At 37.6% G+C, this 13657-nt stretch overlaps 1 protein-coding gene across 3 annotated transcripts; it reads right to left on the bottom strand.

The window, feature by feature from the left end:
- Positions 1–756: 756 nt before the first annotated feature.
- Positions 757–13612, bottom strand: PMS2 (PMS1 homolog 2, mismatch repair system component). 3 transcript variants are annotated; one of them, XM_056334353.1, is made up of 15 exons: positions 13528–13612; positions 12987–13126; positions 12295–12381; positions 11107–11209; positions 10209–10392; positions 9540–9707; positions 8095–8192; positions 7224–7323; positions 6862–6946; positions 6221–6373; positions 4226–5135; positions 3213–3380; positions 2637–2737; positions 1563–1732; positions 757–1183 (listed from the first exon to the last, which is right to left on the bottom strand). In XM_056334353.1, the coding sequence occupies exons 1-15, from the start codon at positions 13545–13547 to the stop codon at positions 1040–1042; spliced, it is 2631 nt and encodes an 876-aa protein (XP_056190328.1). In that variant the 5' UTR covers positions 13548–13612; the 3' UTR covers positions 757–1039. The 3 variants fall into 3 exon arrangements, 2 of the variants coding, with proteins under 2 accessions (XP_056190328.1, XP_056190330.1); XM_056334355.1 differs by having other exon boundaries at positions 3213–3286; positions 4960–5135; XR_008821215.1 differs by lacking the exon at positions 757–1183 and having other exon boundaries at positions 1693–1732; positions 3213–3286.
- Between the last annotated feature and the right edge of the window lie 45 nt (positions 13613–13657).

Below are 13657 nucleotides of genomic sequence, written 5' to 3'. Positions count from 1 at the left end.
AGCGGACGGCTACTGCCTTATCTGGGTGCATTTTCATCCAGAGAAATGGTGGATGGAGAAGAGGGCTCAGCAGCTGCCATGCAGGTTCCACACAGCGCCGTTTATCCATGGCGCTTGGCCCACTTGTGCTCCTTGGTGCGAGTTATGGATGAGGCGTATCCAGCCTCTGCCCCAGCCCGCTCTGGCAGCAGCACATGGAGGTGCCAAGGAAATGGCATCAATAAAAAGATTTCTTACATCAAATCTTGGTCCTACAGAAGTGGAAGAGTGCAATAGATTCCTGATTCAAAAAGACAGTTTTCTAACTATTTTGATTCTGAGATAGAATTTGGACGGACCTGTGGGCAGTGCCTCATGACACATCTTTTTTCCCCATTCATTCTTAGAAAAGGAATCCCTGTCCTTGAAAAATAAAAATTGTTTGGAATACAGATGGGAACAACGCTAATTAAAAGTAAATACACCAGATAAATTATTCTATTCAAGCCTTAAACCGATACCAGTAAGTTAACTATTCAATGCCATATTAACGGTTGAAGTGATTAGATAATAAACCCCAGCTTTAGTATAAAATATATATATGGTAAAAGAAAGAAGTATTTTCACTTGTGCATCATTTATGTTTTCTTCAAAATTTTCATATACAGGTTGTATAAAACCAGAAAGGTAATGTCTGTTTTATGGCGTCGCTAGAGACAAATTCACATTCCACTTTTTTTGAAGAATCAGTGTATTTGCTGTGACATTCATCTACTCTTATATATAAACATTTTGTATTTATTTTTTAAAAGACTTGATTGCAAAAATAAGTAATACACACAGTAAATTGCAATAAAAGAAACGTTATTTACATACAAATTCAATCCAGCACGTTGATACTGTTGACTTGATAGGAGTAACGATGAAACCCTGCTGAACGCCTTGAAGTGTTACTGTCTTCTTGAACACTGGCTAAAATTCTCTTTACTCAAAAGAGTCAGGATAAAAGCTCAAAATACCGCCAAGAATTAAAATCGAAAATGATAATAAACAAACTGACTTATTCTGGTGAAATCAAGTCTAAACTGACTATGTGTCTCATAGTAGGCCTTCCATGGGGGCAGTTCCAGGGATGCTCAATCTCACCCATATGGTTGATCAGTTTTCTCATTTCCTGCACGTTCAGTGCAGTTCCAATCATCACCTGCAAGTCAAAGCAAAAAACCCAATTGTTTTCTTTCTGCATATTGACAACTGACACAGATAAGAACAGTACTTCAGCTACTAAAGCATATAAATACTGTGCAAGGCATTAAAAGCAGAAAGACCTACAAGATGATCAGAAGACAAAATACAGCTAAGTATGTTCGTAAGTGTACTAGTTTGAAACAAAATATAAAACTACCAGAAAATATTCCCAAGTTACGCTACACAAAAACACAAGGAACAAAAGGAAGGATATTAGCTGTTGACACTCAACAGTAAATGAACTTTCCCTGCAACATATATAGAAATACAGCCACCTAAAATACAACAGAAAATCCAGTATTTATTTGAAAACAAACATCAAGTGCAGTACTTACAGACTTCCTGCAAGCTCGAGAAGCAAACATCTGTCTGACCCTGGAGGGCCTACACATGACTCCAGGGCAGTCACTCAACATGAAGATCAGCTCGTCAATGTCTTGTGGACCAAAAGTCCAGTTTTTGCTTGTTGGCAATGATATTAATTTAATTCTTTGTGTTACAGGAGCTGAAAGATTTGCAATAATTAATAAACAGAACACTACAGGAAATTACTTCTTGAGAGGAAAATTGAGAAGCTACTTTGATACATTAATATGATGTGATCTGCATATATGCTAAGGTTTAAATTTAGTCTTTTAATGGATGTTACTAACCAGAGTGGTAACTACGACAAATGCCCTTTTAACATTAACAAAAAAAATTTGCTTGCAAACTTAAAAAGCAGATGGATCCAATTTCTGACAAACCCTTCAATTTCAAAGACAAATGGTTTAATGAAGCTATTTTGAGGTTACGTGACTACAAAATAATTAAAGATTTTTTGTTGGTAAGAGATTGATAATTAATAACATTTTAGACAAAAAAAAAAAGGAGATTCTGGAAGGAAGGATGTGGAAAAAACCTGTAGTGTCTTCCCAAATACCAAAATGGCTAATACATGGCACTTGCATTACTCTTGCTGTATAAGGAAAAGAATAAGGAGCTTGCGGTTATGCAGTTTGCTCAGAAGTACAAAGACAACCAAAGAACATACTTTACCAATGTATCTATTAATTTAAAATTACTAGATTTATCATTTGCCTGCATGTAACCCTGCTGGGACCAGCAACTGTACTAATAAAAAACCAAAAGGACGTAACACATCCTGAAAATACACATCCAGTTATATAATCAAATAGTGAGTCCAAAGAGTATTCAGAAACTTCTGTAAAAAGCTGGTGAGATAAATACTCTACAATGTTCTGTTAAATAGCGCAGAGACCACAAACTCCCAAGTCTTAAAAACCAAACCAACCATATACTACAATGCACATAATTTCCAAGTTTCTAGTAACTACCAACAGGGATTTTGGCATAATAGATGATATGAAACAGTTGAACTAATCCCAGCAATTCTGGCCGAAACTCACCATTTTCATTTATGACAAAATCAAACCCATTTTTTCTGAATATTTCCAGGTTTTCAATCAATACAGTTTCATTTACAGCTGTTAAATTGAGATTTTGAGGCCTGAAAGAGGAAAATACAGTATTGCATAGATACATAGTACAAACTACTTAAGATAGAGAGCTTTATATTAGTATCTCTAGATTGCTTCTGAACCCGATTAAAACATCTCACTTAGCTTTGTTAAAAATCTCACTCCTGAGCAGATCACTTCCAAGTGTTACTCAGCAGAATGAACTTGGTTGGGCAGCACTCCTTGTTGCAATCACAGTGTCCTGCATCCTCACTATATGACCACGCTTACCAAACTGTGGGCTGCCATGTAAGTCCACTGTGAGATCTGTTTGACCACTGACTTGCTGCATAGCTACAAGACTATCTGGAATTTATTTTTCACACAAAGATTGACTCTTTGAAACACAGAGCATAAAAACAACTTTTGTCTTAAATATTTTGAATGTGTGAAATACTACATATAGATATCCCTCTGAAACACTGAATTAAACTTAATTATTGTTAAAACACTGAAAATACTTACACCATCAGCTTCTGACCTTGAAGAACAGTGTGTTGCTGTAACATCTCAAAGTTGTATTTCTCATCAGTAGCATGCTGGTCAATTATGAAAAGATCAGAATTCAACTTTGCTATTATAAACCCTAAATTGAACTGGCCAATGATTTCCATTTTTGCAAACATTTCTTTACTGCATATAGAAAATATAAACAGATTATGAGTTACATCTCATCAGTTACCATGTTAGACTGTAAAACTCGAAAAGATCCTTTTCTCCCCTGCAGAACACACTTTAAAGAAAAAAGAAAAAATAATCTCATTTAAGCAGAATATGAATGTGAAGTACAGTTATCTGAAATCTACCATTGACTAATGAAGCCATTTCTGGCAGAACACAATCCATCACTAAGACAGGATTCATTTGGGATTCTCCATTTTAAATACAGCCACTAGTCATAATAAAATTAGAAACGGGCAGTATGATGATAGTCCAAGTGAGTAACACTGGAGGCAGCATTATGGTTTTGAATTAAGGCAGCTGACGTATTTGCCTTCTTTTTGCAATTAGAAGGCTTTTGTAACACTTTTTTTTTTTAAATCCAAAATCGTAGACTTTTACTGTCCAGTGACCACCTGAATGTAACTTATTTTCACAGCCATGTCTCACCAAATTTCAAATTTGCACTAGAGAGAAATATGATTTATGCAGTCTTTTCAGAGTGTTTTCATCCATCATGACATTTGGTGTTTCTCTGACCGCACTGCAAATTACAAGTCTGAACTAAGCCAAATTATGGTGCCTGTGGCCTTTTTGGTGTCTTTTTCCACATTCTGTTTGCACTTAGTTCAAACAGCTGGTCTGTCAGGTAAAGTAACTTGTTAAATGGACATTATAATGGCGTATGTTAAATAAAAGATATGTTCAAAACTAACAGGTGGATGTAAGCCTCTGCCCACCCCCAAGACAGGTCTTATACTTTTCCTTAAGTACTTTTATTAATTGATGAACAGAATATGTTAAGAAGGTGAAAGTACCTGATCTCTTTTCTCAATTCATCTTCTGCTACTTTATTTTCTCCAGGACTAATTTTTGCTTTAAATCTTCTGTAATTTTGTGTTTCTGTACTTTTCTGGTTTTGCCTTATTACCTTTTTTACCTTTTCTGTTAAAACCTTCATAGAGAATTCAAGTGGCACAGTTTTCTTTTTAACTTCTACCAGTACATCAACAGTTGGCATATCGTTCACGGTATTCTTCGCTTCAGGACATTTACCTGCCTTGAAGTCACATGCTTCACTTTTAAAGCTTCTGCTTTTCAAACATCTTACTCTTGGGAAAGAGCTACTGGCTTCTTGAGATAACTGATTTTGATTAGTCCAGTCATTCACTTGATTTAACTTATGTTCAGCACCCAAGACCTGAACATCACATTCCAATGACTGCTCACTACATCCAACAGTTTTAAGACATTCATTTTGAGGTTGTTCTTCCGAGCTACAGAATTCTTCAGAAGAATTAATTACACTTTCAATATTGGTGCAACTCCCAGCTTCTGGTGTACTACATCTGGCATCTGACTCAGAAATGCTACAGAATCCAGAATCTGCATTATCTTCTGATTTTCTCAAGCATCTGCTGGGAATTGACATCTTTGAGTCCATCTCATGACAACTCTCAGGCTCCTTAGTCAAGGCAGACTTTTGAGTCTTTACAGTACTCAAAGTGGTATCAAGTGACATTTGTCTACGGGAGCTCTGCTGCTGTTTTACCTTTTTAGGGCTCTGAAAATTACTCTCTGTCATTTGATGGAGAGAGAATGACTCCCTTAATCTGGCAAGACTCATTATTCTTTTTCCTTCACCACTTGGATTTTCAGTCTTAGAATCAGGCAGCATTTCTGCCTGAGGCTTTTCTCTCTCTTCAGGAAGTGTCTTCATCAGGTTGCCTAATAAAACCAGAATAAAGAACATTTCAAGATTCTAAGTTAGCTGGAAACATGAATTAAGTTATTTGCTTTAGTAGAGGGAATGCAAAAGAGGTATAAAAATAGTAAACTCCTCAATGGAGCCCTTAAGCTTCAGACAATAACTGAGTATGGGGCTGAAATGCATTAATATCTAACAGACAGGCAGTTACATCTTTAAGAAACTTAATAGTACTTGTATGAATGAATTTGTAATCTTTTTAAACTGGAACTGCAATAAGGCCAATCAGCACGCTTATTTATATTATCAGGAGTTTAACAACCGAATGACAATGAAGAGTCAACAGCTCTTACACTTTAATGGTCGCTACAAAAATCCATTGCTTAAGGAGCTGGCATAATAGACATTTGTTCTGTATGTGACTTGTAGAGGACTTGAATGAGAGGACTTCACCCTCACAAATGTCAGGCTGACATGTATTTTACTAAAGATTAATTTAAAATAACAGTAAGAATCAGGCTTCAACTGATTCTATACATCAGTAAAAAAGAAAATTAGAAGGGGTCCTGTTGAAAGAAGTGAGGAAGATGTGGTGGTGTTAACAGTGAAAACCAATTTTGAAAGATTATATAGTCACAAGAGTTAGCAGCAATTTCTGTAGTTATCGTAAAGAATCAAATTTCAAAATCCAATAAACTCATATTCAAATCTTAGATTTTATTTATGAGACCTTAACCATTCTTTCTCAAGGACATTTAAATAAAGGAAACACAGATTTCTTCCAATATCTTGGAAGAAATCTTTTTCAAGCATTATCAATTAATCTAGTATTAATGTTTTCCCCATAAAGTTGACTGTAAATCATGTGCTGGCATGCATAATTCCCGTAACGATCACTTAACAGCTTAGGGTCCTTCTTTATTATTTGATGTCAACAACAATCTTTCAATTTAAGCTACTACATAAAAAAATCTGCCCTGAAAGGTCTATCAATTAACAGCCAGACATATTTTTCATTTCTTCTTTAGATTTTTGCAAGCACATTTTTCCATTTTCAATTCTCTACCATATGTCATACACAAAACTTTCACATTTTGTGTCCTACCTGCAATGTTAAGAAGTGTCTGATTGACATTCAGTTTGTTAATATCACTACCAAACATCGCCATCAGAGACGTTTTTAAAATTGCTAATAAAAGCTTTTCCTCCTGAAGTAAAATTTGTCTTTTGTCTGGAGTTACATTGATGTCAACACACTCTAAAAAAACAAAGAAAAACAATCACATTATAAATGAAAAAAAAAAATCATTTCTACTCTTAGATCAGTTCTCTGCCCTTTTACCCTCCATTTTTACTTCACAGGATTAAAACCAAAGCCACAGTTAACATTCACAGTATGTCCCCAAAGGAAATTTTGAACTTTCTCAGCATTCCAGCAAACAAAACAGAAGCCAGTTCTGTACAATAACATGATACAAGTTTTCCTGTATTTAAGCTAACCACAAGACTGCCTTTTTCTCATTACCCGAGATAAGAAATTACTTCTGAGTATACAAAAAGTGGAGGGGAAAAAAGGTGGAACCACAGCTATACCATCTCTCTCCCTCGCCAACTGTAGGTCAAAAAATTGTCACAGTACAGGAAGTCATACAGCTAAAAGTTACAATATTCTCTAAATAAATATAATTTATTCTTCAATGAAGTTATGGCCTTTACTGAAGTTACTGAAAATTATTCATAACTTACCAGAATCTACACAAATATTAAGGACAACAAATGGATACTGGTGTTTATTGTATAAGTGATAAACTTCATTCACAAGCTTGACAACCTGCAGAGATGGTGAAAAAACAATAGATATCTATACTATTATCTTCTGTTTCCCACCAGAGTGTTATTTAACCCTCTCCAAAACAATTAATGAATTAAATCATACCTTGTATGATCAAGCTTTTGTTCACACAAATAGACACAATGAAGACAAAAACCTGAGACACAGGAACTTGCAGGATCAAGCCAAAAATACACGTATCTGCTACTAATCCAGAGGTTTTCAGAGAACATCAAACAAGTCAGTGCTGGTGATGTTAGAAAAGCAAAAACCTCACCCTTGCTGGATCACATGGACGTTGGTTGATAAAGAAAAACTGTCTGTCTGTTGCACTCCTTCCAACACCATGATCACAGCGAGAAATGAAGCCTGTAATACTGTTGAATAATAATAACATAACAGTAAGGTAAAATGGAGGAGCAAAGCAAAATAAATGTTTCTGACTCTGAGCATATTCAATGGAAGAGTATTTTATAAGGGGCTAGAACACTATTAGTTTCAGTAAATATGTATACGTATTTCCTCTCCCAATTCCTTATTCGACAAAGGCTAGACATTCAGCTCCTAAAAGGCATCAGACAACTGAGAAAGTTGCTCACTCTGATTTCAAAAGAAATGGCATTTGTAATTCTCCTGCTCTGAAAGCAGAAGTGAGTTGTGAACTGTCATTGGGCAGATATTGATACATTCACTTGCTGATCTCATGTACAGTGAGAACAAAAAGTACACACTAAGTAAAGGGCAATTTACTTACACAAACTGATTTACATTCATCTTGCACCATTTCACAGTAACACTAATGAAGAAATACAGTATATACATATAAAAACAACTGATACAATTTATCCATCCAGTTACTCAAGAAACTGACAAAAGTGACATTCAGCAGAAGACTACGGTGATATGTAACTAACTAGGACACAAGGAGTAGTCATTTTGATCTTCCCACTCATCTGACTAGCAAAATCTTGGTCCTGAATTAACTTTATGAATCAAGTCATGCTCTTTCCCAAACTGTACACTAATATCTACTATGCTATTCTTAGTTATTTTTAATACTGTTAACCACCAGACTTTTTTTTTTTTTTTTTCATTTTTGGTTATGGTAAGATTGCACTGCCAACACAGGTTTGTACTTTTCTGATTACCTGTAAAGATGTTGTGGCATGTCAGTGGTGTTGAGTCCATATTCTTCACAAACAGCGTCATTAGGAGGTAGCTGAACAAAAGGAATGAGGCTCTGCAACTAAAAAAAAAGGAAGTGAAACATTAAAAATTAATAGATTCTTTCCTTCTATTTTATTATTTATTAGCCTTAAAATCCATTTGATAAAATCGTGGGTTTTTTCAAGTGTGCTGAAAGGCAAATACTCAAAATATCCAAACTTACTAGAAGACAGTAGCACTGCTTACTGAGAAACAGAAACAACGCCTTAATGAATAGCTGTGCTCATCCTCTGATATCACTCCAGACCCTTAATTTAAAATATATGTAGACAGAACAACAACATGATTGACACAGTTTGGACTCTCCAGCTACATACATTGACCTAATCAAGTTCTATGCAAAAACAAAAGGCAAGAAGAGTAACAGAAATTTCTTTTGAAAGAGCAACAAAACTATTAGAAAAGATATATTATTTGAATCACAAGCTGCCTAAGTACAGATCTGTTTACCACAAATATTTTTCTAGTCATGCCACTATTATTTTTCTGTCATTAGAGCATTATGTACTGGTTTTACATTTAAGTATTTGATAATATCTAAGCAGGCTATAAGCTAAACATTCTATTCAGGTAACACTGAATTTTCAGCTATGCTTGTTGCTATGGGGCAAGACAGAGTTACATCTTTCATCTCTTCTTTCAGCCACAGCATGAACAGGCTTTGAAATCTCTACATTCCCACTGCAAAGGGAGAAAGTGCTTATCAACAACCAGCAACTACTAACCACTCAATACTCCTTGTAAAATACAGCTGTAGGAAGGATGTTTTCATGCTTTTTTTCATCTTTACTTCCCTCCTAGAGGATAACAATTATTTTTATAACTATTACGTAGAAAGTGTCACAGTCTATACCTCTACAGGGGCTGACGCAATCCCATTTAAAGGTTAACCAGAACACTAATGAAACTTAAGCTTCATAGGAAGAGGCTGCAAAAGCTAGAAACACCTCAGTTTTCTGTTTCCCAATTAAGGCTTTCGCATCACACCATTTTTAGGGTATTTTTGAAATTGCTTCTTCTAGTGACTTACAGACCTTGGTGCCCATACTGTTTTTCAAAAGCACAAACGTTCAGAGGCTTGCTGGCACAACAGCTCATAAAACTGGCTTCGAAATGATATTACGCAATAACCCTGTCTCTTAAATAATTTCTCTTCCATCAAAACATCTCTAAGCAGATTTAGAAACATCAAGGAAATCTGTGGAGGCTGCGCTGTTCCTCCTTTTTCAACCTGTAGGGCGTGCTAGAAGTCAACACATGCTCCATCCTACAGTTTAAAGGTTTCCTACAGCCCCTCTATTTATTAGGTATTAAAAATCTCTCTATAAAGCTCTATTATCTCCCTTTTCAGTAATAAAAGTAATACCTGTTTTTGCCCAAATACTGCTCCAATGTTTTCCTTCAAACTAGAACTTCCAGCAGTGGATACCACAGGGCTTTTTTTTCCTTGGCCAACTTGATTAGTGCAGTTAATCCGCACTCCTTTTGAAACAATACAGTATGCCTGCAATAGCTGGACCATTTTTGCATATTCCTATTAAAGAAAAAAGAAAGTTCACATTTATGTGAAATGTCTCTTTTTGAAACAAAAATGTATAAACAAAATATACAATATTTGCAGGTAACACAAAAAGTGGATTGGAGAGAGAGTAATATTTTTAAGAATCTTTACAAACTCAATAAAATATGTACACACATATGAAAAACAGTGCTTTAAAAACAAACAGCATGTTTACGCCATCAATATTTAGCCATAAAACAGCAGTCCCTAGTTTTAAGATACACAAAAGTGATCATGATATTGATTCTTTTCAAAAATCTGAAAATTTGAGAACGTACTTCTAAAACCAATCACTACAAAACAGAAGAGGAAAGTACACAGGAAGACTGTTTTCTTATTTAATTAATATATATGACAGGCATGGAATAGTTTGACACAATTAATGTCTTCTACATAGAACCATATATCATCCATCCGTGAATAAATCCCGGGGTATGACACTCACTTGAATTAATAATTTCTGATCTAACCTACCTTTTTAATGTTTCTTTGAAATTCCTTATGCCGCACTGGCAAAGTATAAAACAACTGCTGTATGTTAACTGTTGTTCCTTGTTGTCGTGGAAAAGGAGTTTTCTGAGTAATTTTACCATTGTGATCAAATACCAAACGAGTCCCAACCTTTGCTGACTTATGACAGGTAAAAATGGTGACATCACTAATGGAAAGAAAGAGGCAACAAAATTATTTACTGAGCACTGTATTTTCTTATCCATTCCTCATGACCTAATCAGTCATAGAAACTACACCAATACTATTCCTTTAATTAAAACTAATTCTTCACCACAAACAACTAAAAACATACCTGATGAGTACTGTAACATTTTCATAGGTACGACGCAAACATTTTTAATTCATACCCCTTTCATTGTTCTCCCATAAAACACAACGTTAAAGTCTGGTTTTGTTAGACACTCTGTTCCTTATACTAACACGTAACAGCAGGATATTCCTGATGCACAGAGCTGAGTATAAAAGCTGTGTTATTTCTAATGTATAGTTTGTCTGGGAGAAATTTAATTACAGTTTTTATGAGTTATAGCCTAGCAAACAGCACTTAGAAATTACAGTGCATAAGTGTCTGATCCTCAGATGTAAAGCAAGTATACAGTTCCATCCTGTAAAGATTTGGATACTTAAGCAACACTACATTTTGTACATAAAAGGACCAATCAGGTGCTTAGAATCATAGAGTAATATTGGTTGGAAAGGGCTCAGGATGTATTGCAATCTACCACTCAAAACTAACCTAACATTAAGGAATTGGAAGTTTCCAAAGCCTCATTTTATCAATAATGGTAAACCGAAAAGCTGACTTCAGTTATTTTTGTGCATACTAACTTTCTACTAATAAGAAGGTTAATATTAATACCTTAATGCACACAGTGAACTCAGCGCTTCACCTCGAAACCCAAATGTTTCAACATGTATTAGATCAGAAAAATCTTGCATCTTTGATGTATAATGTTTCAGAGCTGGAAAAAGATATTTAGAATATATATTTCACTTCAAAGTGACAGTGGTCTATGCAAGAAGATTTTGCATACATATCAAGAAGCAAAAAAACCTTCTGTATTGTTCATTGCATTTTACATAATTATTAGAGACCAAATAAATAATTCAATGTTCCCTTTTCCTATAAGCAAGAACTCTTTAAAATCCTCAGATACACCTGTTACTCCATACTTACACCCAAAATTCATACAGCACAATGGGTATTTACATTCCGAGATGCCTCGGAGCAGTACACAGTACCTGCCCCTGCTACCGATACACCTTTCACAGATTTTGCCCTGCAAGAAGGCAGCTGCAGTGCTGTGCACGGCACATAGCGGAGAGGCATAACCCTTTTCCGCCACAACCACCGCTGACGAGGCCTCAACCTACATGATCAGTGCAGCCTAGTCACCAGGTAACAAACTGTTAGCAGCAGCACCCCTGAGCTTTCCCTGTCCTGGAACAGTAGCGGAGTGTGTTTCTGATGTACCAAATACATACCATGAACACACAAAGTCACTAATAGCTTATAGTGAAAGTGATCCCTAGTCATTATATGAAAAAAAGAAAGAGCTTTCTGTTGCAATGGCTTGTTACATTTATCATATAGTATTGTTTCTGCTCCCATTTTGTGCAACTTGCAAAGCAAATGGAAAATCTGAGAGCCAGGCAGTTCACTTTCAGCAAATATTCAAGGTTAAAATTCACCTCTCAAAAGCAGTCACTTTCACAAAGCTTTTACTCCCTCAGTAATGACTGATGACTCAACATGAATGAATCTAAATTAACATTTATAGGACTTTGTCTTCTATTTGCATTATTTGTTCCACTTAAATAAGCAATCAAATCAAAGTCTACTTCTCACCTACAAGAACTATAACCATGATAGCATTACAGAAGTCCAGTCTCGTTTTGCCCAAGTCTTGCAGGTCACGTGTGCATTATGTAAAAGCTGAGTATCCATTAAACTTAGGACATTTGTTTAAGAAAAAAAAGCAGCTTTCTCACTGAAAATATTCTTTCAAAATGTCCAAATATAAATTATGAAAAAGGTTCAACTTACTCAAGCCTTCAAAGTTCTCCTCTTCCACTCCACCTCCATTATCTGAAACCTCTATCAGTTCTGCTCCATGATCTTTAAGTTTTATATCTACAAAATTGAGTAACAAGTATTTTATTCTGTATGCTTTATTCTTTTAATTCTGTATGCTCACACGCAGTATTCAGTAATAGCTTTGTACTTAGAAATAACTTTACCAGATAATGGTTTTTCCATGTCAAGTTTGAACAACAGCAGCAAAAAATCCCCGTAGCTGTCAAGTCAGGACAATCCAGTGCAACCAGCCTGTGCTTGCAGACAGCTCAGATTCATTGCACTTCTGTCTGAACAGTTTTCCCAGCTATGCCAGCTATCACCCTGGCACCTCTGGGAACCTCTGGAAACTGCAGCCTTGCCTTAACTGCTTTCATGAGGCCACCGGCTCGTAAAGCCCAGTCACCACTCCTGTACAGGCCACACACCTTATTTAACATCAAAACTGGCTACAAATAAAATAACAAAGACAAAATCATATGCTTCTAAGTGCCCAGCTGGAGATTCAAAATGCTTTATCTGCCTGAAGTGTAGAACCACCACAAACATGCGTGGCCCAGATGGTATTTGCACAGATTTGTTACTATGGGCTCTGTTTAGAGGAAGAACAAGTACTTCAGAAGTCTACGAAGCTTTATGAAGTTACGATGAGATGAGGTTACCGATGTTGGTGGCTCCAGCATCCAGGCTGTTTTCCACTAGCTCTTTCACGGCAGTGCCGAGACTCAGCACCACCTGCCCCGAACAGATCCGATGGACGGACTTGCGGTCGATGGGCTTGATGGCTCCGGCCGGCTGCAGGCTTGAAAGAGAGAAGTGGCGGGGGGGAGACACGGCAGCGTAACGGGGTGTCAGAGCCTGGTCTCGCCCAGCCACCCCTCGCTTGGCCCCGGCACCCAGGGGCGAGGCGGGGCTCCAACACCGACCCCCACCCCGGGTGGCCGCATCCAGTGCGGAACTGCCGGGAAGGCCCACGGGCTGCCCCGAGCAAGTCGGGGGGCAGGGCGGGAAGCGAAAAGCCAGCCGGGCCCAGGAGGCCGCAGCGGCGCCGGTGGCCAGGGCACGGCCCACCGCGGGGGAGCGGGGCCCCGAGCCTCCCGTGGGGAGAGGCAGCCCGGGCAGGGGAGGGGAGAGGGAGGGGAGGGGAGGGAGCGCGGCGAGGGGCAGCCCGCACCCACCGCCGCTAGAGGGGCCGGGGCTCACCAGGGCGCAGCCGCATCCATCGGGACCCAGCGGGCCGCGCCGCGCTCCCCTCAGCATCACCTCCCCGCAGGCTCCGCCCCCGCGCGCTCATTGGCCGCTGGAAAAAAGAGCCCGCCACTCCTGAACAAAT

Source organism: Falco biarmicus, chromosome 4 (genome assembly GCF_023638135.1).
Source record: "Falco biarmicus isolate bFalBia1 chromosome 4, bFalBia1.pri, whole genome shotgun sequence".
Lineage (NCBI taxonomy): Eukaryota > Metazoa > Chordata > Aves > Falconiformes > Falconidae > Falco > Falco biarmicus.
Note: the sequence above shows the minus strand (reverse complement) of the source record. Positions and strands in the feature narration are given on the sequence as shown.